This window comes from Clarias gariepinus, chromosome 9 (assembly GCF_024256425.1).
Source record: "Clarias gariepinus isolate MV-2021 ecotype Netherlands chromosome 9, CGAR_prim_01v2, whole genome shotgun sequence".
In the NCBI taxonomy this organism is placed as follows: Eukaryota; Metazoa; Chordata; class Actinopteri; order Siluriformes; family Clariidae; genus Clarias; species Clarias gariepinus.
In genome coordinates, this window is record NC_071108.1 from 25,825,270 (window position 1) to 25,850,653 (window position 25,384).

The 25,384-nt window shown below is 39.7% G+C and overlaps 1 protein-coding gene across 14 annotated transcripts in view; it reads left to right on the top strand.

Annotated features, from left to right (window-relative positions):
* magi1a (membrane associated guanylate kinase, WW and PDZ domain containing 1a) overlaps positions 1-25,384 on the top strand; it is a 123,300-nt gene that overhangs the window by 78,206 nt on the left and 19,710 nt on the right. For 5 of the 14 annotated variants that reach the window (XM_053503489.1, XM_053503476.1, XM_053503475.1 and 2 more), the window contains exons 6-15: positions 669-885; positions 1,787-1,869; positions 2,854-2,907; positions 7,403-7,460; positions 7,690-7,793; positions 11,334-11,453; positions 11,801-11,986; positions 12,665-13,306; positions 22,893-22,927; positions 24,663-24,930. In XM_053503489.1, coding sequence (XP_053359464.1) covers positions 669-885; positions 1,787-1,869; positions 2,854-2,907; positions 7,403-7,460; positions 7,690-7,793; positions 11,334-11,453; positions 11,801-11,986; positions 12,665-13,306; positions 22,893-22,927; positions 24,663-24,930 — 1,767 coding nt within the window. The remainder of the gene's footprint in view (positions 1-668; positions 886-1,786; positions 1,870-2,853; positions 2,908-7,402; positions 7,461-7,689; positions 7,794-11,333; positions 11,454-11,800; positions 11,987-12,664; positions 13,307-22,892; positions 22,928-24,662; positions 24,931-25,384) is intronic. The other 9 variants (XM_053503477.1, XM_053503480.1, XM_053503481.1 and 6 more) reach the window with 9 other exon arrangements.

A 25,384-nucleotide genomic window follows, 5' to 3' on the forward strand; every position in this document is an offset into this window, starting at 1 on the left:
TGTGATGTTTGACGTGAACATTCTCTGAGGCTCTTGACCCACCACATGATTTTTTTGTCCATGACGATGCATTGCTGTGTGATTGTCTGATCAGATAATTGCATGAATGAGTAGGTGTACAGTACTTTGAGAGGTTTGGCTACTGCTGAATAAATCACTGACAATATGTCTAGTCTCTATTTGTTAGTCAGTTAGCTGTTATGGACGGTAAGAAGACATGGAGGCGTTTCATGTCAGACTCTATAAATGTTATTGGAGTTAAGTTGTAGAGATTTTTTCCCTACTAGATTAGTGTATTTATTTACTAATTAGTTTATTAGTGTTACCAGACAGGAAAGGGTGCGTACAGGTCATTGTGATGGTAAAAGTCTTGTTCACAGGTGCTTTATTAGCTCTGATAAAACTGATAAATATCTATAAGTACTCATGCTGTGAGTGTATTAGTTTGCATTTCGGTGCAATTATTAGCACAAAGACTGTATTAACACTCTCCTTGAGAACCTGGTTTAGGCACTGGGCCAAGAGAAAGTGACCTGGGTTCTAGCTTCATGTGTGTGTCTAGCCACATGTGTTGGTTTTTATTTCTGTGTACGTGTGTTGCCATTCCATGCAACTATAAACCCTCTCTCTTGTGTCTCCTCCTACCTTTTGTGTTTGTATCACCTTAGCACGTAGTCTATTCCCCTCTCCCCTGTTCACAGGAGACTCCGGCCGGCAGGAAGTGCACGCCCCTTCCAGCGCGCTCAACAACGTGGCTGCGTCTCCCGCGGCGACCATGGCCGGCTCCCATCATCCTCAGCTGCCCTTGGAGGAAGACCCGCTCGGGCCGTTGCCTGACAACTGGGAGATGGCCTACACCGAGAACGGAGAGGTCTACTTCATAGAGTGAGCGCTACAGTACATTACACGGTGCAATAGCAAAGGCAGAAGGCAACCTAATTATCCACAAGACAGCATTAAGAGTTGGAACTTTATTGAATCTGTGATGCATTTCAAAGATGTGTTGCTGACCAGTGTGGCCCCATGATGAGGAGAGGTTTTATTTCAGTTGGAAGTGAGTTTTGTTTTCCCAGCACCGTTACCATCTTCATTTACGCATCATCTCGAGTTACTGATCACACACGGAAGGGCGTTACAGAGAACAAAGATTTATTGGCGAACAGACAGACTCTTTATTAATAACCTGGGACACATTACATCGAAATTGAGGATGTCATATCGGCTAAAATTACAGTCTTAAATCATTCATTATTGGAATAGTTTTAGAGGTTCAGAGATATATGACAGACAATTTCAACCCCTCATGTCTACGTTGACTTGTTTAAATTAGTCCTTATTGAGCTCCAAAGTAATGCGAGAGAGATTTTAAAATTATGATTTTTTTTTATCTCAGCCAAAAGTGGCCACTCTGTCTATCTTGTCAGTCACAGCTATGATAGCCAATCATTCTCATGTATGCAGAAGAGGACAGACAGCACTTTCTTCAGTGATGATTTAATATTTCTAAAAGCAATCACTTGTTAACCTTCGCTCTTTTTGATTGGTAATTGTTATAAGATAAGTGAGAGCTGATTGGTGGGTGGTAATTCGTCCCTAATTTGTGACGTAGGAAAAAAGACTTCATCGTCCTTAACAAGGGGACATAAGCAGACCAAAGCAGAAGGTAGTTTCCACTTGCCGGATGTTGTTCAGTTCTCATTAAATGCTGCCTCAGCACTACCACTGTTATAAGTACTTCAAATTTTCCCATTTTCTACAACCGACAAATTTCTGTTCTTTCTTTCAGCCACAACACAAAGACAACCTCATGGATGGATCCTCGCTGTCAGGACAAACAGCAAAAGCCTTTAGAAGAGTGTGAAGACGATGGTAAGAACGAGAAACACAGTTATAATTCACATTCTCAGTGTTAACCAGAGTTGAAAATGAAATCGCTGCACTGTACAGGAGCTGCAATATCTAGTGTGAAGGCTTTGTAACTAAGGACTTGCTCTTTGTAACCAGACACCAGGTCTTTGTGTTGGTTCTGTACACACTTTCTTTTTATCAAGTGTTTTAATTAAGCGCATTAGACCAAGGTTGATATTTGATACGCTTTCTCTGGTTTTTAAAACTTTCTTTTTTTTTTTTCTTTTTTTTTTAATCAAGCACACTTTATAAAAAAAAACCTGATGTTTTAAATGACAGATTGCACATTTCGGCCTTGCTATCTTTAAACACAACCCACTTTGGATTTCCTAAATGTAAAGATTAATATGGGTTTAATGACAGTCGGAGGAGGATTTCAGCTACTCATTATCCATAGAGTGTCCTGTTTTAAGACAGACCACACAACTTCCGGTTCGAATATTTTATTAACTGTATTTTAATAATTTTCATAGAGGCTAAAACCTAACTGAAGCTTGTGAACACCTATTAAATGTAAAACAGAGGTCGCTGAAGGTGATGTGCAGTGAAACCCTCTAGCTGAGGCATAATTAGAAACACGTTGCTTTCCAGGTACAACAACACTGACACTTAAAAATCATTTAAACTAACATGATCCTGCTTATGGGATGTTCGCAGAATGAAGAAAAATCATGTCTTTGGCTTTTAAGGGTTTCATTTCAGAATATAGGAAATAGTGCCACCTGGTGGAAATTTATAAAATAATAATAATAGTAATAATAATAAAAATAATAATGAAAAACACTGTATATATATATATATATATATATATATATCATGTGACCGGTTTAAACGATGATAATTATAAAAAGGAAATATTATTTTACAGCCTGGAATCAATAATCTGCTTGTCTTTCTTTTCTCCCTCGCTTTTTATCTTCCTTATTTCTTTTTCCCCTTTTGGAGAAGAAGGCGTGCACACTGAGGAGACAGAACTTGATAGGAACTTGATTGAACTCGGTAGGTCTTCTTTCTTCTCTTCCTCCTGTGCGCCTCACTCCCCCTTTTCGCTCTGCTCGCTTGCCATTAGCAGGCCTTAAGCCAGGCTTACACCGTAGGACGAGAGAAATCTTGTCTTCTCTGACTGCTGTTCCACACCACATGACTCGATCTCACAAGTCGAGCTTGACGGTGGGTAACATGTCCCAAAGGTGACGCGGTGTACAATGTTAAACAAGCTGGTCACTTGCACTTGCGTTTGTCCTTTTTGACCTAGGGACAGACACATTGGATCATTTGAGCCGCAGAATTTGGCACAGGTTTTATGCAGGATGCCATTCCTATCATAACCCACCCATTTTCTTAGACTTGGGACTAGCAGTGCATGTGGTTTTGGATTAAGGGTCTTTGCAGTGGCAGGGCTTGAACCTGTAACCCGCTGACACACATAACAACATGTCTAAATAACCTGTTTTGCTGTTGCTAACAAAAGCTTTAGCATGTTCTCTGAGATTCATTAGATATCAGATTATGATACAGCTCATAGTATGCAATCTTATTTCACTTAGAAACTCAAACACATCTATAGTTGTTTACTCTACAGTGTAAGCCTGGCTTTAATAAACTTAATTTTGTTCCTATTTGATTTCCTTTTTGTAAGACATGTACTATTAGATGGTATTAAAACCATCAGATTGTGAGAAATTCTGTTATTCTGTGAATAAACCGAAAAAATAATCATGAAATGATTTCTAGGCATTTCTTTTATCATATGGGTGTGTCACATTTATTTATGTATTATTTTTGTTTACATTTAAATGAGGTAACCCTATGGCATGTGGGTCAGAAGACTACGTCAATTTAAGATTCAGAAGCGTGATGAAGTCTTCCTGGGGAAAGCTGATATTAACAAAGAGTGTGTGTGGGTTAAAGATTAAACCAAAATCAAAGTTTTTATTCTTAGGCTTAGTATTACTGATGTTTTTTTGTTTGTTTGTTTTTGCTTGGCCTGTAGATGGTACCACAGTATGTAAGGTACTAGAAGCACAGCTGAATGATGTGACGATGTTGTGTCCCTGGTAGACATATATAGATAGATAGATAAATATACATACATGTTTTATATAAATATTTCTGTGTAGTTTAATGTAGTGTAGTAATACAAAAATTGTCGAATTAATGTGCAGTTGAATTCATAGCTTTGCTGCTCATTTATCGTTTGAATTGCTTATAGTACATGCATGGCTTAGAACGAGTTTGAAGGACAAATCCATCCTTCCATCCTCACCCGTCCGAGTAGACCGAATCAGAGAACGATGTGTGAAACAGGAGAAAGAGTCGGATTAGAGTGAGGCACTTAGAGTGGGTATGGATTGTGTAATGTAGTCTGCTGCATCGTGTTCAGCAATCAGGCTGTTAATGAGTCCACGTGAAACCCAGTACAGTCTACTGCTCAAGTGCTAATGACACTCTATTAGTTGGGGAGCTGAGAACGTGTGTGTGTGTCTATGGAGTAGGTGCAAGGACATATACAGTACTTGCAGGTCTTAGTGTTAGCTTTTTTATAATGTGTGGATGTATACAACTGAATGCACAAAAAGGAAGGTGAATACTTATGTTATATATATACTCAGCAAAAAAAGAAACGTCCTCTGACTTTCAACTGTTTTTAAACTTAATGTGTAAATATTTGTATGAACACTAAAAGAGTCAACACCATGAGACATAAACTAAAAATGTTTGAGACAGTCTGAGCACTGATAGAGGGATTGTGTGTTCCTGGTGTGACTCGGGCAGTTGTCGTGGCCATCCTGTACCTGTCACGCAGGTGTGATATTCGGATGTACCGATCCTGTGCCGGTGTTGTTACACGTGGTCTTCCACTGCGAGGATGATCAGCTGTTTTTCCTGTCTCCCTGTAGCGCTGTCTTAGGCGTCTCACAGTGCGGATATGGCAATTTATTGCCCTAGCCACATCAGCAGTCCTCATGCCTCCCTGCAGCATGCCTAATGCACGTTCACGCAGATGAGCAGGGACCCTGGGCATCTTTCTTTGGGTGTTTTTTACAGTTGGTAGACAAGTTTCTTTAGTGTCCTGCGTTTTTAGAACTGTGACCTTAAATGCCTACTTTCTGTAAGCTGTTAAGGTCTTAACGACCATTCCACAGGTGCATGTTAATTAATTGATTATAGTTAATTGAACATGCATGGAAAACATTGTTTAAACCCTTTACATTGAAGATCTGTAAAGTTATTTGGATTTTTACAACATTATTGTTGAAATACACAGTCCTAAAAAAGGGACATTTCTTTTTTTGCTGAGTATATATGGGTTTTAGCGCCAAGCGTGTGTGTGTGTGTGTGTGTGTGTGTGTATATATATATATATATATATATATATATATATATATATATATATACACAAACATACAGTGGGGAAAATAAGTATTTGATCCCCTGCAGATTTTTTAGGTTTTCCTACTTACAAAGAAATGAAGGGTTCATAATTTTTATCATAGGTTTATGGTACAGGATAGAGACAGAATATCAAGCAAAAATCCAGAAAAGCACACAGTACAAATGTTATAAATCGATTTGCATTTCAGTGAGGAAAATAAGTATTTAACCCCCAAGCAACCAACAATAATTCTGGCTCCCACAGACTGGTTATGTGCTCATATGGTACACATCAATTTAAGAAGGAGCTCCCAACAACAACACGTAATGTGTATAAAAACCACCTGACCACAAAATCTCTATCTTCTATTCAAATCTCATCACTATTGGCAAGACCAAACAGGTGTCAAAGGAAGTCAGGGACAAGACTGCAGACCTGCAAAAGGCTGGAATGGGCTACAAGACCATGAGCTAGAAGCTTGGTGAGAAGGAGACAACTGCTGGAGTGATTATTTGCAAATAAAAGAAATACAAAGTAACCATCAATCGCCCTCAGTCTGGAGCTTCATGCAGGATAAATGAACATGAGAAAAATAAGGGATTAGTGCAGGACTACAAGGGAGGAGCTTGTGAATGATCCCAAGGCAGTTGGGACCACAGTCGCCAAACAAAACATTGGTAACATGATATGCCGCCAAGGATTGAAATCAGTGCAGCAAGGTCCACCTACTCAAGAATGCACATGTACAGGCCCATCTGAAGTTTGCCAATGAACAGAAGGATTGGGATGAAGTAAGACCAAATTTTAGCTCTTCGGCATCAACTTCACACTCTTGTTTTTGGAGGGAAAAGATGCTGACTATGACCCCTCCTACAGTCAAGAACACCATCCCTACACTCAAGCACGGAGGTGAAAACATCATGCTTTAGAGCTGGTTTCATGCTAAAGGTACAGACTGACTTTGCTGCATTGAGCAGTTAATGGACAGGCAATGTATTGTAATACTTTGGAAAAGAACTTCCTGAAGATGGGTAGTGGATGGGTCTTCGAGCATGGCAATCACCCAAAAATACTGCCAAGGCAACACATGAGTGGCTCAAGAAGAATAACATTAAGGTCATAGAGTGGCCTAGCCAGCCTTCAGACCATAATCCTATGGAAAATTTATGGAGAGAGACGAAACTTTGAGTTGTCAAGTGGCAGGCAAGAAATCTTAAAAAGTAAGGGAAAATCTGTAAAGAATAGTGGATCAAAATGCGTCCTGAGCTGTGTGCAAACCTGCTAACCAACTACAAGAAAAGTCTTACTTTTGTGCTTGCAAACAAGTGTTTCTCCAGCACGTACTAAGTCATGTTTCACTTGTGGATCAAATACTTATTTCCCTCATTGAAATGCAAATCAATGTATAACATTTGTATCATGTGCCTTTATGAATTTTGGTTGATATTCTGTCTCTATCCTGTACCATAAACCTATGATAAAAATTACAAACCCTTCATTTCTTTGTAAGCGGGCAAACTTAGAAAATCTGCAGGGGATCAATTACTTATTTCCCCCACTGTATATCATACAGTAAAACCTCGGATTGCGAAAAACACGGTTTGTGAGTGTTCCGCAAGATGAACAAATATTTTTTTATTATATATTAGCTTGAAAAAGGAGCAAGTCTTGGTTTATAAGCAACGAGTATCATGTATCACGCATGCGCTTCATGTTTTGACGCCAAGCATCACATGATCACAACTGAGCCAACGGTTTTCCCTTTCTTGTGCTGCAGAATTGTGAGTAATCATTTCCCCTGCTGGGTCTTAGTGCTCATTATTTTGTTTAATTTTTACTTTACAGCAGTGATTCCGTTAGTGTGTCGCTCAATTAAGTGTCATAAGAGAGATTTTTTGTTTATTTTTCCGATAAACCAGTGTTTCCTTTGTGTGCGTGCATGTGATTTTTATTTTTATTTGGTTTACGAGTGTTTTGAAATACAAGCCCGCTTCTGGAAGGAATTACGCTCGTAATCCAAGGTTCCACTGTATATATAATTATATATTTATGTTTAGCCGTCTGTTGAAAAGAATTTTAGCTTGACTCTTTATTTATTTATTTTCTTCCTCATAACAGAATTACCTCCAGGTTGGGAAAAGATAGATGACCCAGTGTATGGTGTATATTATGTTGAGTAAGTTTAAGCCTCTCATATTTTTCGATCAAAGTACGCACATACACACACACACACACACACACACACACACAAACGTTCCAATCCTTTTGCCTCTAGCTTTGTGCTGTATGCCGGGGATTTGTAAGTGTCTGTGCAACAGATCCCCTCACCAGGCCAAGCATTTACTTCAGAGACAATCCCTTTCTTTGTCTCTCTCTCTTTCTTTCTATGTGTGTCTCTTTATTAGTCACGTAAACAGAAAGACACAGTACGAGAACCCGGTGTTGGAGGCTAGACGTAAGAAGCAGGTCGATATCCAGCAGCCACCAGAAGGTGAGCGCTACGTCAGAGGTTCGTTCAACTTTTTCTCTCTCTCTATTTCATTGTCATTCTTTTGTCTGGCACAATGTCTTACGTCTTTGATTGCATCAGTCATTCAGTTGTAGCTGGATCATTTATTTTTCAGTCGAATCCTTCACTACATAGTGGTTATTTAGCATTAAACAATAACCTGGTCCACACTTGCTTTAATTCATTATCGACTACCTTCTTTTTTAATAAGGAAAGCTTTTATTCTAAATGCCAATGTAATTTATTGAACCTTAAGATAAATAGATAAATGTTTTAAAGGGCTCTTTTTAATGATACTGTGGCTGGATTTCAGGCTTTGATTAATTTTGCAGTCTTCCTATGTTGATATATTGGTGTTGCGACTGACTGAGCCTTAAACATAAAAAAAAAAAATTATAAAGAGCAGTAAAATTATCAGACTGGAAACTTTTTTCTCTAGACTAATTTGAGTAAAACTGTCATCACGTCAAGCTTATTTAGTATACAGTAGGTTTATAGGGAGAGAAAAAAAACCCAATGATGCTGCAGTGTAATTGCATTTTATAATTTATTAATATACTAAACTTTTAATTGATGTATGAAAATGAACATTATATTCACTTAAAAAAGTTACATAGATCCATTTAATTTAGGTAATTTTGTTGGATAGAAAAAGCATACATACTTGATCAGATGATAACTGTTGAACATTTTGGCCAAAAATCTAAAATAGTAAAAAAAAAAATAATAATAATAATAAAAACAAATTGCATCACCAAAAGAGCATCAAACCTCTGGTGAAGTATGGTGCTGGCAGTATTATGCTTTGGCACTTCTTTTATTAAGCCGGAGCTGAGGGAAAATGGCAGAAATAATGGGTTGTTTCAAATAGCAGATGATTTTAGCGCAGTTCATCTGCTTAAAAGCTGAAGATGAGGAAGGATTTAATTGTTCAGCATGACATAGACCCGAAGCACACAACTAAATCAACAAAGGAATCGGGAATCACTAAAAACCGGAGCCCAGACCTAAATCCATCTGAAAATCTGTGAGCTGTCCTGAAGAGTGACATGCACAGGAGATGTCCTTGCAATTTAAGAGGAAATGTGATCTAAGACTCCTCCCACCAGGATGAGAAAATGTTGAAAGTTCAACAAATTAGTTTAGGGGTGTGCACACTTGTTCAACCAGGTTATTGGATGGTTAAAATGATGATGATGATGATGATTATTATTATTATTTTATTGATTGATTGATGGATTGATTGATTGATTGATTGATTGATGTCTCACCTGGATGATTTACCAGGAGATCAATGTAGTATTATATAGCACTAGTATGAAAAAAAAATGTAGTATGGAAGTGCATGTTCCTGTTTTGACTAAAGTTTTATACAAGGATATAAATACATGACCTGACTTTAGACTTGACTTGCATGACTTTAGATGAGCGATGTGTGGACTTTTTACGTCCATGGTGATCTCTCTTCTTATTGGTTGTTCTTTAATTGGGAAGCTTGGAAAAAAGGCGGTGAATTATTCCTGTTAGTTTAGAGTGACACATTTGCTCATAAGAACTTGTACTGTAAACAGTCTTTTCTGGTGAACATTACATCAAATAACACCTATTTAATGCCAAAAGTACAAAATGTCTTTTAAACCAGGTGCATGCAACACTTTGCCTAAGTTAGCACCCACCTTTTTTACAACTTGCAGACTTTTGTTACAACTTGCGTCAACTTGGCAGACGCCCTTATCCAGAGCGATTACATTTTATTTTTATCTTATTACACATCAGATCAGTTGAGGGTTAAAGCTCTTGCTCAACCCCTGCCCTACCTGGAGCAGTAAAAAGACTCAATTTGTGATTTTCTTTCTTTTTCTTAACATTTAACTTTTTTCTAATGTTGGGTTGTGCAATTTCTATTGCAACACAAAGGTAATTTAATCAGAGGGCAGGGGTAGCTCAGTGTTTGAGACATTGGACTACTCAGAAGTTCACAGTTTTAAGTGCGCAGGTTCTGGCATAAGGTCTGCTCAAATGTACAATTGTCCAAGACCTGATTTCTTCATTGGGGTTAAATACTTATGTAAGGCAAAAGCACAATTACATATAATGATAAGTTTTCAGTACACTGCCTTTAAAAAAAAAAAAAAAAAGAAAAACATTCACACTGTGCCATCTCACATGACCCCCAGAATGCCAAAAAATATATATATATAAATACTAGACTTTACTATTAAGTGGTTTTCTTATGGCCACACAGCTGTTCATCCCAATCCTGTAAGTTCTCATCACACTGTATGCATATGGAACTGCTCTTACTTTCACTATTAAAAATAAAGTGAAACCTCGGATTGCGAGTTGCACGGTTTGCAAGTATTTCGCAAGACAAGCAAAGATTTTTTTAAAAATTTGACTTGGAAAACGAACAAGTCTTGGAGTATCATGTATCATGCATGCGTTTCTTGTTTCGACACAGAGCGTCACGTGATCACAAATGAGACAATGTTTTTTCTTTCTTGTGCTGCCGAATTGTGGGTAATTGTCTCCCCTGCTGGGGCTTAGTGCTTGTCTCTTAGTGGTATAATCAACATCCGTGCACATGTGTACTGTTCACTATAACACTGTGACCAAGTGTGTGTGTAAAACATTTTATTTTGTGTCTGTATGTGTGTGTGTGTATGTGTGTGTGTGTACAGCATTCGTGTAAAGCAAAAGCAAGTCTCATTAGAAAGGTTAAAAATCCATTTTCTTTCTCTGTATCAGCCTGCTCTTTGTGTCTGTGTGCGCGCGCGTCATTGGACACCATGCCACACACACTCACACACACACACACACACACACACACACACAGACCCCTCCTACTTTCTCCTTCACAGACACATACACATTCTTTCGCTCTGCTCTACACAGAAACACTGCTCTGTCGCGATTCTTATTAAAGGTAAAGTGCAGGTTAATTTGTTTTATTTTTACTTTACAGCAGTGATTCCGTTAGTGTGTCACTGAATCGAGTGTTGTTAGAGATTTCTTGTTTTTTTTTCTTGATAAAACAGTGTTTGTTTCCGTTGTGTGTGCGTGTGTCTGAAAAGAGTGGAGGAAATGTAACTGTGTAAGACAAGAAGGGGGAGAGGGGGTGGACTATTATTATTTCTTATGGGAAAATTAAATTTGGTTCACGAGTGTTTTAAAATACGAGCCTGCTTCTGAAATGAATTATGCTCGTAATCCAAGGTTCCACTGTATATATATCAACTTCACCAAGTGACTAAGTGACCGTGACTATATTTTTTCCACAAAGATGATAATTCAGCATAATTCTTTCAGGTTTTGAAAAAGTGTCCTTAACCCATTTCCACTAATTTCACATCTCCTTAGTTGTTTTCTTTGCCTGACGCAGCCCAATAATTCGGCTCTGTGGAATAGCGACTTTATTCATTTATTTATTTATTTGCCCATGCATTGTATACTAATTATTCATAGCTTGTTGTTTAGCTGTTATAATCTAATCTGCTGGGCGTATGAATTCACAAAGCCTTCACCTCTTTCTCTGTACAGAATGGATAGAGGAGCACTCGTCCGCCGGTGCGCCGATCACTGCATACATTCCCAACCACTTGGAGACGTACAGAGAGCCTCCGGGCGGCCCACAGCTTCCGCCAGTACCAGGTTGCAAACGTGAGCGTCTGTCCTCTGCAAAAGATTAATACAGGAAGAGTGTAGGGTTTCTTTAAAACATTGTCAGCTAAGCTGCTGCAGAACAAAATCTAAACTAATCAAAACAGTTACAGGTTAGATGCTTTTGTAATAAAAAGTCCTGTCAGGAAGTAAAAAAAAACATACTGCTTTTTATTTTATAGCAGTGAAATAATCCTCCATTGATCTCCTGTTAATTCTGACAGCTGAGACGAGCCATACACGCATCATCATAGCTTCGCATGTTTAGTTTTGGTGTAGTTTGTTTAAAAAATTGAAGACCTCTTATAAGTGTGTGTGTGTCTGTGTGGGTGTGTATGTGAGTGTAGGAGGAAAGCCGTTCTTCACGAGAGACCCCGCAGAACTCAAGGGCACGTTTATAAGCACCAAACTACTGAAAAGCAGGCGAGGTTTCGGGTTCACGGTGGTAGGAGGAGACGAGCCAGATGAGTTCTTACAAATCAAGAGTCTCATATTAGATGGACCAGCAGCTTTGGATGGCAAGATGGAGACAGGTAAGCGCTTACACACATACACAAAACACCAAAACACTAAACACTGCCTCTCATCTTCATGGAAAAATGGTCTGCATAAAATGTCTTCAGATCAGACCTCATGAAAACGTAGATCCGGACACACACTTCTTGCACACCTTTCCGTCTTCTTAAAGCCTGCTCTTTGTCTCCAGAGCTGGGTTTGATTAAGTAATGCAAACATCGAGTCTCCTGACGATGCTGCAGCCATTCATGACCAAGAACCACGAGAGGAAAATGATCTTTGCCCTCAGGGTCTTATCTGTCTCACCTGTCAAGCACTTGTCATTTAAGGGTGTCTGTGAGCTCATGCATGAGTATAGATAGTGTTTTCCTCCAGTTTGATGCAGCATGAATAGCAGTTTAAAAAAGCTGTGGTTGGCTGACTGCGTGTGTCTCAGAGGAAGCACATTTTGACTTTCACCCTCTTCAGTAGCTCCGGTAGCTGTGGTACATTGAGGGGACAGAAAAACTGTTTTTTGAATAAGTCATTCTGCACGTGTGCATTCTGACATCTAAAGCCTGTTGTACACATGTAAGTGCCTCTATACATCCACTACACACAGACACGCATGCACACACACACACACACACATGCAGTCCCACACTTTTCCTTTTAAACATCCAGCTCAAGTGCTTTTATGTTTGTGTGTTCTCCAGGTGATGTCATTGTCAGTGTCAATGATACCATCGTTCTGGGCTACACTCATGCTCAGGTGGTCAAGATCTTCCAGTCCATCCCTATCGGCTCGGCCGTGCAGCTGGAACTGTGCCGTGGCTACCCGCTGCCTTTCGACCCGGATGACCCCAACACCAGCCTGGTGACCTCGGTGGCCATCCTTGACAAAGAGCCCATCATCGTCAACGGCCAAGAAGCCTTCGACCCGCCTCCCTTGGGCCCCTGTCAGACGGGGATGGGTACAGTAGGCCCAGTGGGAATGGAGCCACGCCCCTACAGCCCCACAGCAGAGGGAATGATGATGCCGGAGAGCTACGGTAGCGACGTGGTGACCCTCGCATCGTCCATCGCCACGCAGCCTGAGCTCATCACTGTGCACATGGAGAAAGGTGACAAGGGCTTCGGCTTCACCATCGCCGACTGCGGTGCCATCGGCAGTGCCATCGGGGGCGGGCAGAAGGTCAAGCAAATTGTGGACTACCCGCGCTGTCGCGGCCTGAAAGAGGGTGACATCCTGGTGGAGGTCAATAAGAGGAACGTGCAGAACATGAGCCACAACCAGGTGGTGGAGCTGCTCAGCAAGTGTCCTAAAGGCAGTGAGGTCACCATGCTGGTACAGAGAGGTGAGCGCTTTGTAGATTAGAAAGGTCTTGGTAGATAACCATGATCCTGGAGATCTGCTGCTACTCATTACCAGCTTATCGTTCAAATGTATGTTTTTGCTTGTATCTTTTCTGTCGCATCCCCTAATTCACAGGTAGCATTACAAAGAAAAATATTTGACACCAACACCAACCGTGCTCCTGGTCAGGCGTCATTACGGCACCCTGTCAGTGATTATTTTCCTGTAACTGCACCCCTGTCGTGTTTCATACCTTACATCGCCTATTAATAATTACTGAGCTGGACAATTACTGTCAGCTTTAATTGTCCAGTCATGAGACATGCTCTCTGCAGAATAATATCATTAGGTGTTCAGGAGCAGGTCTGAGCCCATTTGATTGTATTATAACCAAACATGCTGCTGTGAAGCCACCGTGTGTGCAGAATTAATGAACTATTTTCATATGCAATGTCTTTGCAGTAAAGGTATGACTGGAAGTGAAATTGTCAGAAAATGCCTTCATTTGACCTTTAGCTTCTGTAGTCGATGTACGTTTGGATTACAGTCAGTATCTCTGATCCTTTCTAAAACATTTCATTCACAGTGAATCTAGTTAAATGACCAGTTTTTTTAGACTCTTGTGTTACTTTTACTATATTAAAACCTCTTTCCTTATTTGTTAACTAAACACCCAAAGGTTTGAGTTATTATACTGCTGATCCTGTGTATTCAAACCTGGAGCATCATTTCTGCTCTAGTGGTTACATTTAGGATTTGCATAGATGTTGCTGATCCCACATCAGCATTATAGAACAGCACTCTGGCACTTCACTCGTATATTGATTTGGGATCAAACCCAGCTGCTTTCCAAATGTAGTGCTGCTGATGTAAACTCAGGTAGTTCAGCTGGGAGGAATAGAATTAGTCTTTTTTTTCTTCTTCTTATCATCCACACACAGCCATACACAGATACACCAAGGTGAATCAGGACAGAGGAGAGACAGAAAGAGAACATTCCCAGTTGCTATAGCAATAACCCATGAAAACATTTAAAATTTCTTTCTAGGATATAAGTGCAGAGAAGGAGTTTCGTTTCCTGAGTTTGATCAAACCTTATTAAACCTGGCACTAAGCGCGTGAATTAGTCGAAAGTGGAGCAGTTACGGGTGTGAACGGGTTTGAGTGTGTCTCAAAGACGCATTGTCACCTGATCACCCAGTCCACATTCGGAGATGCTTTGGGACGCACATGTTCACATCTCAGTTTTAGTGTGGACTTCCTCAAGCAGAAAATACATCGTCTTTGCGAGACTGTTTGGTAATCGCATGCTGCCTCTAGGCTCACGGATAAAGGCATCACTGAAACAGCAGAGACAAAAGGAGCTTTTTTTTGTATCTTCTTCTGTTGTCTCCTGTCTCAAGTTTCGTTTGCAGATTGTACAGAAGCAGTCCACAAGATAGTCCACTATATAAACTTTTATAATAAATGTGAGGGATGTCTTTCCTTTTAAAAACGATATATGAAATCAGATCAGATGTGTTCACTTCAGATGCATTAATAATGGCAGGTGTAAACAGCTCCACGTTTCTGCTGTGTCTACGTCCAATGTTAATAACTGTCCTGAACATGGCCTTATTGTAGAATGTAATATTACCCTAATTATTTAACAGGATTATAACATACAGTAGTAAACCAAAATACTATCCATCAGATCTCTTTGGACAAAAAGGAGATAAAACTGCATGCAGAGTAAGGCTGCATCTGTTCAGTTACGATTCTGGCTAGAGATTTCGATTTTCTTGGCCGATACCAATTTCGATTATTTGACAGTCTGTCCTACCGATGTTGATTTTTGGACAATTCCAATTTTTTTTTTTAAACAAATTTTTATAACTTTAATATAAAAAATGTTTAATTTGTATACAATGAAACTTGCATTGTTACATAACTTTTAACATTTTATCAAAGAACCGCACAAGCTTACAGGACTTTCTCCAGGTTACAGGTCAGAAGGAGGGTGAAAGCTCTTACATGCTTCTTCCAAGACAGAAGATGCCAGAACAATACAGTACATTTTGAACAAGTACTGTACATGCACAACTTTAGGGATGAGAATAAAGTGCAGACGCAGTAGTGCTATAGTTTCTGTGCGACTGTACTGTTTCTATTTTATCTTCCGGATATGGATATGGATACATCACCCGGAATGTAAACTCATAATCTCTGAATGAATTAAATGGGCGGAGACATTGCTTTTGCTATACATGGTTGCATGATGGGTTATTTGTGTTACTGTGTAAATCCATGCATTTATTTGCTTTATAGCGCTGCATTTTCACCCCGCTCTAAATCTTAGCCAGGTTGTAGCATTTCTTTTTTTTTTGTTATTTTTTCTAATTTAGTTTTACACTTGAAATATATTTAACGTTTAAGAAAATTCAATGTTGAATTCACGATTTTATTTTTAGGTTAAGTAAATGCGTGATGTTTCTCAAGTCAGTTCGTGAACAGTAAACAGTCATGCCCTAATACAGAGCTGTCTTTTTGTCAGCTTTATGTCTTCTCTGGGAATATCAAGAGACCGCGGTTGAAGTCATGCCCTGCATAAGCAATTCATATTTCTCGTGTAAAATAAATCTAAATGTGGATTTTACACTTTGGTGCTGTTGCATCATGGTTGCTTACGGAGGAAGACTCTTTAAATCACCACCTAATTAGTGAAGAGCTCAAGGCTAGTCTCTTCAAGAAGCTGGGAAAAAATTGCAGATTTCTCTATACTCTGAAATAAGTGTGCACAATTAGGCAGAAGGATCTCGTGCAATGTCGTGCAAAAGCAATTTAATCTCCAAATAAGGGCATCGAATAGACCTGTTTTTACCTGCGTGTCCTTTCAAGGGTTGTTTGACTTGCAAAAACAGGCCGTGCAACAGTGTTGGCGTGAAAGAGTCGAGGGCGGTCGGTCATTAAAGAGCTGGTTTCTTTCTCCTCAAGAGTGTACACTTTACACATCATTGTTTTCAGTGTGATTTAACTCATGAGCTAATTAAGGCTTCGCGAGCTGAAGGAAGCGTGCTGTAGCAGCGAAATGTGCACGAACGAAGCTCGTTAGAAATTGCACGGAGCTTCAGATACTGGGGGATTAGACTTTGTGTCAGTTTGACAGGAATAAGCAACGAGGTGGAGAGGATGTACTGGATTAGGAGGGTGTGCTCGTGAGCGTGAGGAAGAGGGAAGAGAAGAGTATGTTTAAGGGAGAGAATTTTCTCATGGTCGGAGTTGACATATGCACACACACACATACACACTACAGAACTGAGGGTGCTGCTGTAAATCTCTTCCATCTTGCCTCCTGCTTGTTTCCATGACGATGCTCTACTGCACTGCAGTACAAGTAGAGAGAGAGAGAGTGAGAGAGAGAGAAATCCACAGAGAAGATTCAAGGTTTACGTTCCATCTAGAAACAAAAATACAGCTTTTTTTCTTGCATCCACAGCAAACAGACACTCTAGTCAGAGATTAAAGCTTATAACCAGATTGAGTTCTCTACAACAAATTTATAAGATTATAAATATTAGCGTACTTTATTATAGAGGTTCTCAAAGTAACGGCCAGGGATTTCTGAAGCATACGCACGTGGTGTGTGATTTTATTTTATTTTTTCTTGTTAGAAGCACAACCCATCAGTATCACATTTGTTAGATTAATTGTTATTTTATAGGGAGTTATATGCCACAGAGTCCAAAAGTTTGTAACTACATTGATAATCATGATCTCTTCTGTTAAAGCATGTGTTCGGTTGACACTCTGATGGACTCTGTGCTAGCTCGAGTATACACCGCCATTAAAGCAGAATCAAAAACTGTGAAACTTGGAAAATTTATATAAATATTTGAAAGATTCTCCTAAGATTTTTCTTTAATTTTTGCTGATGATATCATGTTGTAAGAAGACCACCGCAGCATGGTCCGCCCACAGAGCCCTTACAAGAAAAAGAAAAAAAAAATTTGCTGCCTGGTCCAAAAAAGTCTCCAAAGCTAGAGGTCTTATTCCTTTTTTTGTGTGTGTAACTCATCAGTTAAAAGTACATTAAGCCATAACATTATGGCGCATAATTTGAGTGATATCAAACCACCAGCTGTCTGCTATTCATCACTTCATCAGATCTAAACATCTAACTGGAATTGTTGTTGCATTTTAATTTACCACAAGAAATGTAGGAGTTGATGCAGGACGGTGTTGTATTATACTTTATCTAAAGTAGCCTTATTCATAGGGATTAACAGTGATTATACTATCGCTACATGTAGATAACTGAAGATGAGCAGGTGTTCAATTGGCTAGGTTTAGTCATGTTTACGATATCTCATGATGATTGAAGCTGGTTAAAGAGACTCATCACAAACAAAAGTATCAGGGACAGGAATCACATGGACCACCTGATACGATACTATAACAATAACTAGGTGGACATTATGTTCGTAACATGATTTTATAAACATTTAACATTATTTATTTATTTATTTATTTATTTATTTCTTTTTACAATTTCACACAAATTTAACAAATAATTTGCTTGTACCAAAGCAAACGCTGAGCTGCCTGCCGATGTGTAAATAGTGTGGAGTGCTCCCTCTATAGGATTATAGAGGAATAACAATGTTTTACATCTCAAACACAAAAAATTTTGGAGTAAGTGTATTGCCACACAAAATACTTGATAGGTGACTGAATTCATTTCTGTTCCCCATCTCTAACCAGTACGCATGTCTCACACGGTTTATTCAGTTTACAAGAAGTGAGAAGAAGAAGCAGAAGAATCAGAGAAGTGGAAAAGAGAGACATGATAGAGACCTGTGGACTTTAACCTCTGTATGTGTGTGCGTTTGTGTGAGGGTGTGTGTGTGTGTGTGCGCGCACGTGGACCCTCTTGGAGACAGATGGCCTGGACATCCCTCCAAGGATACATGAGATGCAAACTCTCCCACACAATTACGCACACACTGAAACACACACACACACACACATATATATATAAAATGTTCTTCCAGGTTCAGAATCACGATCAGATTATCAGAAAAGTTCACTGCTATACATAGATTTCATCACATACTCGCAAAAACACACACATACACACACACACAGATTCTGGCTCCTTGTCCACCTCCTCAGAGTGAATGCTAATAAGAATATGCAGCACAGAGACACACAAGCCCTGCATTTCCCATGCTGTTCCATCCACGAAGTCCAGAACGTTCACAGTTCCAGAGCATAACACAGCAGCACTTACACGCAGCTTAGTATGATCATCCTACAGTAGCACATTTAATTATCGCGTGTTCACGAAATTGTGTGAGGAAACCAGTGGTGTTATTGTCGGTGTGTGGAAGGATGTGTACAGAAGCTTATTTAGCTTTAGGAGTGGTGTGGGGTAGTATCTTGTAGTATAATTGTATGTTTTAGCATTTAGCAAATACAAATGCATATTGCGTTTAATATAACAGCCATAAACCAAGTTAGTCTATGTTACAACTTACATTATTACAGCGATAAACACTCGTCACTTCTCCAGGCTGTTTTTACTCTCTTGTCGTTAAATGAGACAAAAAGACATGCTTGTCATGCTACAGTACTAAAAAAACAGACATAAAAAAAAAAACACTGATGTCCAGAATCTACTTTCTCTATCTTCACTATATCAATAATTATATGTTTGTCTTTACCAAATAATTTCTAACCTGTCTAATATTAGCTAAGATTATGTGGTTCATCATTCGGAGCCATTCGAGACCCAGGCGATGATGTTCTGCTTCCTTCTCTACTGAGCGGGGGAGGCATTATGTTGTCAGGTCAACCTCGTTAGCGATGTGTCTCAACAAGAAGTGGCTGAGTGTAATAGGATTTGTATGGAATTATCTTTGTAACCAATTAATGAACTGATTAGTGGAGGCATTAGTGTCTCAGTGGTATATTTCTTACTCCACTATATATAGGAAGTCCCATGTTTGCGTTCTAGCTAGTGCGACAGATCAAGCGGCTGAAGATGCAGGGCACCCTTACTGCCGGAAACAAGCCTGGATAAAAAAAACGCAAAGGTTGCATTCCTGCCAAAATCATATGTACGTCTTGGACAATCTGCCGTAGAGACCAGTAACGGGAGCAGCCGAAAGATGCACAGACTAGATTCTGGAGCTCACAGTGTCATTGTCATAGCAAGATCAAATTCCTAAAGTAGTTTCTCTTACGTAGCTAGCTTCCTTTCTGTTTGTCTAACACGTTTGTGCTTAGGGACCTCATTTCCATCGCACTCTATGATTTTGCCTTCGGGCTAACTTACCATGACATTCATCATACATACGCATCACTGTTTCTGAGAGTCTTTCGCCTCAGCTACAAAACCTGGCTGCTTCGGCAGGTTTTCATTCCACCACATTTCTTTTTTTTATAGAGTTCTCTTGGTTAACAGGCAAACTTCTTAGAGTTACATCTGAGACTCGTACAGATGCCTTTGTTTTCGGGACTGAAGTAAATTAATGTGATGTGATTTTTGCACATTTTGCGTGGAAAGTATTTCTGTTAAAGTTAAACTTATTCATCCTCAGTGCCTGCTCTTGTACTTGTATCTGTTTCACAGTATGTGAACAATCAGATGCACTTGCTTACTCCAAACAAATCCTATCAAATATACCAAATATAGCTGTCATATCATGAACAATAATATGTTGCACTCCACTAAAGGCATTAATGCTTTTTTTTTGTTAAACGATACCAGCATTAGTGTGCTCAATTGAGTCAGGTGAAATGGTGAAGTAAAACTGTAGACATGGAAGAGTACGAGAGTTAAAGGAATGTTAAGTTCTAGTAGAGTTTTACTCTCTTTACTACTCGAGCTGATTTCCCATTGGGCGGGTGGGATCATCTTTGCCATCATGAAGTTCATTCCAAAGGTGATTTATTTCATTACTTTATGTTTGACACGGCAGATGAAATGACATGATCACTGTCAACGTCGTCTGCAGACTTTAATAAAAAAATTTTTTTGAAATGACATTGCTAAAAGACATCTGATACAATTTATCGCCTAATACTTAAAATGTAAATTATTAGTTCAAATTGCCTTATGTTATTATTTAGTGAGAGGACTATTGAGCTGACTAGTTATCAGAAGTTTATACACGTTTTTAAGGAACAGGCAAATGTAATAAAGAGAGCTGCAAGTTCCGGAGGTGGCCACGATGAATCACTACTGAAATGCAGTAGTGAGCTTATGTTCACGTCACTCACTTCTGATTTTTGTTTGTTCATCGCCATCTTTAACGGCTCTCAGTCACGCTGCACATCTGGATCTGTTAGATTATTTGATCCGAAGGTCAGTTGACAGCTTAGCAGCTGTTCATAATTAGTGTGAAGAAACAAGTCTTGGTTTTTCTATTCCAAGACATTATTTTGGTAGTCCAAGTGTTTCTTTAAAGCTGCTGCTATAAAAAAAAAGCAGAGGGAAAAAGATCAGATTTTTTGTGTGTATATAAAAATATACAGTATATGTGTATACATATGGTATATACAGTTTATATATATACGCATATACCTGTGTGTTCTGACACCTTTCTATCAGAACCAACATTAACCTTTTCCTCAATTTGAGCTGCAGTAGCTCTTCTATTGGATGGGACTACACAGACCAATAGCCTAGTCACCAATAGCGAGCCTTGGCCACCGATGACCCTGTCGCTAGGTCACTGGTTTCCCTTCCTTGGATCACTTTTGGTATGTCTGTGAACATCCCACAAGAGCTGCAGTCTTGGAGTTGCTCTGACCAAGTTGTCTAGACATCACAATTTTCCCCTTCTCACAGTAGCTTCAGTAAGTGTATCAAAGTTACAATGGCGGCTAGAAGTGTGTGAGATATACAGTATTAGGCAGCAAGTGAACCTTTTTCTTGAGGTTGATATGTTGGAAGCAAAACAAAATGAGCAAGCATAAGGATTTAATAACTTTGACAAGTTGACTCCAAAACTGCAGGTCTTGAGGGATATTCCTGGTCTGCACTAGTCAGGACATACCAACAGTAATCCAAGAAAGGAAAACCGGTTGAACTTGTGTCAGGGTGGCCAAGGCTCACTGGTGCACATGGGGAGTGAAGACTGGCCCGTGTAGTTAGATCCAACTTAAGCGCTAATGTAGATCAAATTTAGGGAAAGGTAAATGCTGGTTGTGATAGAAAAGTGTCAGAACACACAGTGCTTTACTGTTACAGTGGTTAAAGGAATCCGGTACCTACTCAGTATTAGGCTGGTGGTCATAATAATGTTTAGGCTGATCGGTGTATGTAATATACATATATATTTGAGAGAGGTAGAGAAGTGGAAAAAGAAGGGAATCGTCTATATCGTCAATTGTCTATATATTTAAAATTGGACAGAAATCGATTTTTGCGTTCATAACTGCTCTGCAAACTTATGCCCCTTTAGCTTCGTAATGTGATTGCAGCCTGAAAGTCTGCAGGAGCGTAAAATGGGAAAGGAGCCAGAGGAAAGGAGCGGTAGAGAACGAGAGAGCACTTTTAACATTTAATGACTTCGGAAAAGAGCGATTCAGAGGCGTGTACTTTTAGGCAGAAACGCAACTCGAACGTTTCCAGTCGTTTCAGCCTGGACTCTTTTTTTTTTTCTCTTTTTTTTTCCTCTCTCTCTTCGAACCTCTGAAGTCTCCCATGAGTACGAAATACATAAAGAATGAACGCACTTTTTGGTGTGAATATAAAACTGAATATTCATCAGTCGACTGTCTGTGGTGTATATTATGAAAGAAGGAAGAAAGTGTCATCACACGTACATTGGGATATATGCTAATGTTTCATCTCAGATTCAAGAGGCTGTATTAGCATTCGGATGGAGACAGAAGTGTGCGATTAATCCATGTGGCTGATTGTATTCGACTGGTTTTGCAGAGACGTCTTAGAGTGATGAAAAGCAAGTGTGTACATGTATACAGTATGTTAATTAGAGTGGGAGGTGGGATATTAAAAATTGCTCTGTGTGTGTGTGTGTGTGTGTTTTAGGTGAGGAAGCAAAAGAGAGACAAGGGGGTGGAGGGGATATTACCATTTAAGGTGAGAAGAGAGAAAGAGAGCGAGAGAGAGAGATAGAGAGAGAGGGAAAATAAAAGTGTCTTGCTTTCAAAGCCGTGGAGGCTGTCTAATGGTCTCATACACACGCACACACGCGTTCACGCGCAGAAAGCAGTCAACGCTCTCCAGGATGTAGCAGCATCCACAGATATCCACATTCCTTCGTTCCCCTCTTTTCCTCCCTCCCTTTTTTGCTCCCTCGCTGAGAATCAGAGATTGGTGGAGAGGCGTACAGGCGTCACAGTCGTGCCTCCTCTTCATACATGCTCCCTAAGCACAAGGAGAGAGAGAGAGAGAGAGAGAGAGAGACGGAAGGAACAGGGAAAGAGAGCAAGCACTTCGCTCCTTGGGTTTCCGAGGCTGTACACTTGTTTGTCATTATTTCTCTTCTTTTTTTTTTTTCTTTTTTTTGGGTGGAGGGCAGGACTAGAAAGAGAGGTATTAATGCTTTCTCTTTCTCTGTGCCGCTGTTTCACAGGGGTCGTCCAGGCCAAGAGGAGTCCCAAAGTGGTGGTGAGTTACATCCTAACTGTGCACTGTCTCTCTCTTCTCTTCATCGCAGTTTTGTGTTCTGCAACACTTTTAATGTGTCATTAGTGTAATAATAGTAATAAGGTTGAAATAGTAGGTTGGAAAATCTTTTACAAGGTGATGCAGTGATAAGAATAATATAAACCAGTATTTTTAGATATGAATAAAAGTATATTATATATAAGACATTGTGAGTTGTATAGTTTAAGGTCGTTAATTTGTGTGCCTTCTCTTCTTCCCTCTGCCCTGATTTCATTTCCACTGTTTGTATTTCCAAAGTCACTTTTGCTTTTTTTGAACTGCAAGTGTCACAGGGAGACTTATTCTTCATCCGTGCTACTTTTACTGTCATTACTCCACACCTTTCCTCCTCTCATTTTTTTTAGAATAGTATAAAAGTGTGCTTGTAAATGGCGGTAGAAAAAAAAAAGAAAAACTCTGTGGAAATGCAAGCCTTTGGATCGTTCCTTTTTTATCTACATAGCCAATAGAAAGCGCTGAATCTTCTTTCTGTTCCCAAGTGACCACATATGACGAGCCTCTTAAGATGTCACCTTTGTCTACCGAGGCATGAGCCCCTTCTTTATCCGTTTTTCCACCCTGACCTGTGCAGACCTGTTCATGTTCTACAGAAACCCGAATAGAATAAAATATAGGGATGAGACAAGAGGAGTATTTTAAATAAGCAGTAAATTTTTTCCAAAAGCGCTCTTCACCACTGGTGATCAGAAATGATTTTCCATCTTTAGACGACTAGAAAGCTCATGCAAAGTAATGAGATAAAAAGCTACCGCTGAATTTCATATACAGTCTAATGCAGTTCAAATTCTATCAGTGAGTAATTTTTGGTTTTTTAAAGGTCGTTGAAATTAGTGATAACAGCCGGAGTCATGGTTTAACCCGAGTGATTGAGAGAAAAAGTGAAAAAGAAAGAGTATGCTAAAAATAAAAGAGAGAGAAGTGAATGTGTACTGTAGGCGCTATACTGTAAGAAAACTGCTTATTCTAATATCTTACTTTGAGAGCCTTTAAGAGTGTGTGATTATACTTTTCGGACAAGACTTTCAAATCTAAGCTGTTGTCATCTGATGCGTTTGTCATGTTCACTTAAGTAGATGGAGTGAGGGAGGATCAGGTGAATATTTCTGAAAGGAACGGCAAGGCATGTGTGGGTTTCAAAGCAACACACATTTTCACTCACAGTAATATGGAGGTAGATGTGACAAAAAGGATGGCCTTGCATCTTTCATTCTTTTCTACCACGTCATTTCATTCCATGTCTGTCTTCAAACACTCCCCCCAACCTCATATCCACAATATCACCTGATCTCTATCTCTTTCTATCAGCCATCCTTTGCAGCTCTCTGTTTTTCCTTTGCTAGTAGTTTTTTCACTTCCGAGTCAGAGCTTGTTCCTCCCGCTTGGTCTGTCTGATGTTCTGGGTCTGTTCTTAAGAGCTCGTTAAAACAGGAAGTGATAACCACTTGCAAAGCAACTCTCTTTCTGTTTCTCTCGCTCTTCCTCCATCTTCCAGCCCAGGGTCACTTGATGATTTACGTGGAGTTGCATCAGAGAAATGTAGAGAGGAGCTGACTTCTGATATTGCAATCCCATGTTTTTTTTGTTTGTTTTCTAACACATCTTTCTCCTTCTTTCCCCTCTTTGCCCTTCGCTCCCATCTTTGTTTTTCTCTCCCACCTCTTTCTTTGTCTGTCAGCAGTTGGAAAGGAAGGACAGCCAGGGAAGCTCCCAGCACAGTGTGTGCAGCCATCGCAGCACCCACACAGACTCACCAGCCCGCGCCGTACCCGCCGTGCCCCCTGTGCCCAGTGAGACGCTGGCAGCTCCGCCCCCGGTACCTCCTCCTCCGACCCAGCCCCTCCCAAGTTTGCCCCCATTGGAGCCGCCCATCAATGGCACTCTTCAGAAGAAACCAGATCCTTTCAAGATCTGGGCGCAGTCCAGGAGCATGTACGAGAGTCGAAGTGAGTGATGATGTAGAAGCGGTGAAGGTGCAACTGTAATAATAGGCCATTTTGTTTAATTCTTTCGTACATTACTTATTTTATACCTTATTACCATATTCCCTCATTTTCTTTTTGCTAAAATTTGCTAAAATTAGAGTTAAGAATTAAAGAACACTAATTATTTCCACCATCAGGGACGTCTGAGCTTCTTTTAGGCTGAAGAACATGCACAGTCTTGATGTTTCTTTATCACTCCGTATCATTTAGTTTACACTCAGATCAGAACTAGACGTCTTACATAATTATCTGTTCTACTGGATGAATAAACAGACCAAAAGACATCCAGTCACTTTTATAGCAGCTGCATCTTAATTAGACTTTAATCATTATTTTTTGAAATTTAACATGCCAGGTTCTGCCACATGAAGTACAATAAGATCTATAAATACAGTGTGATGTTTACGGTTTACCC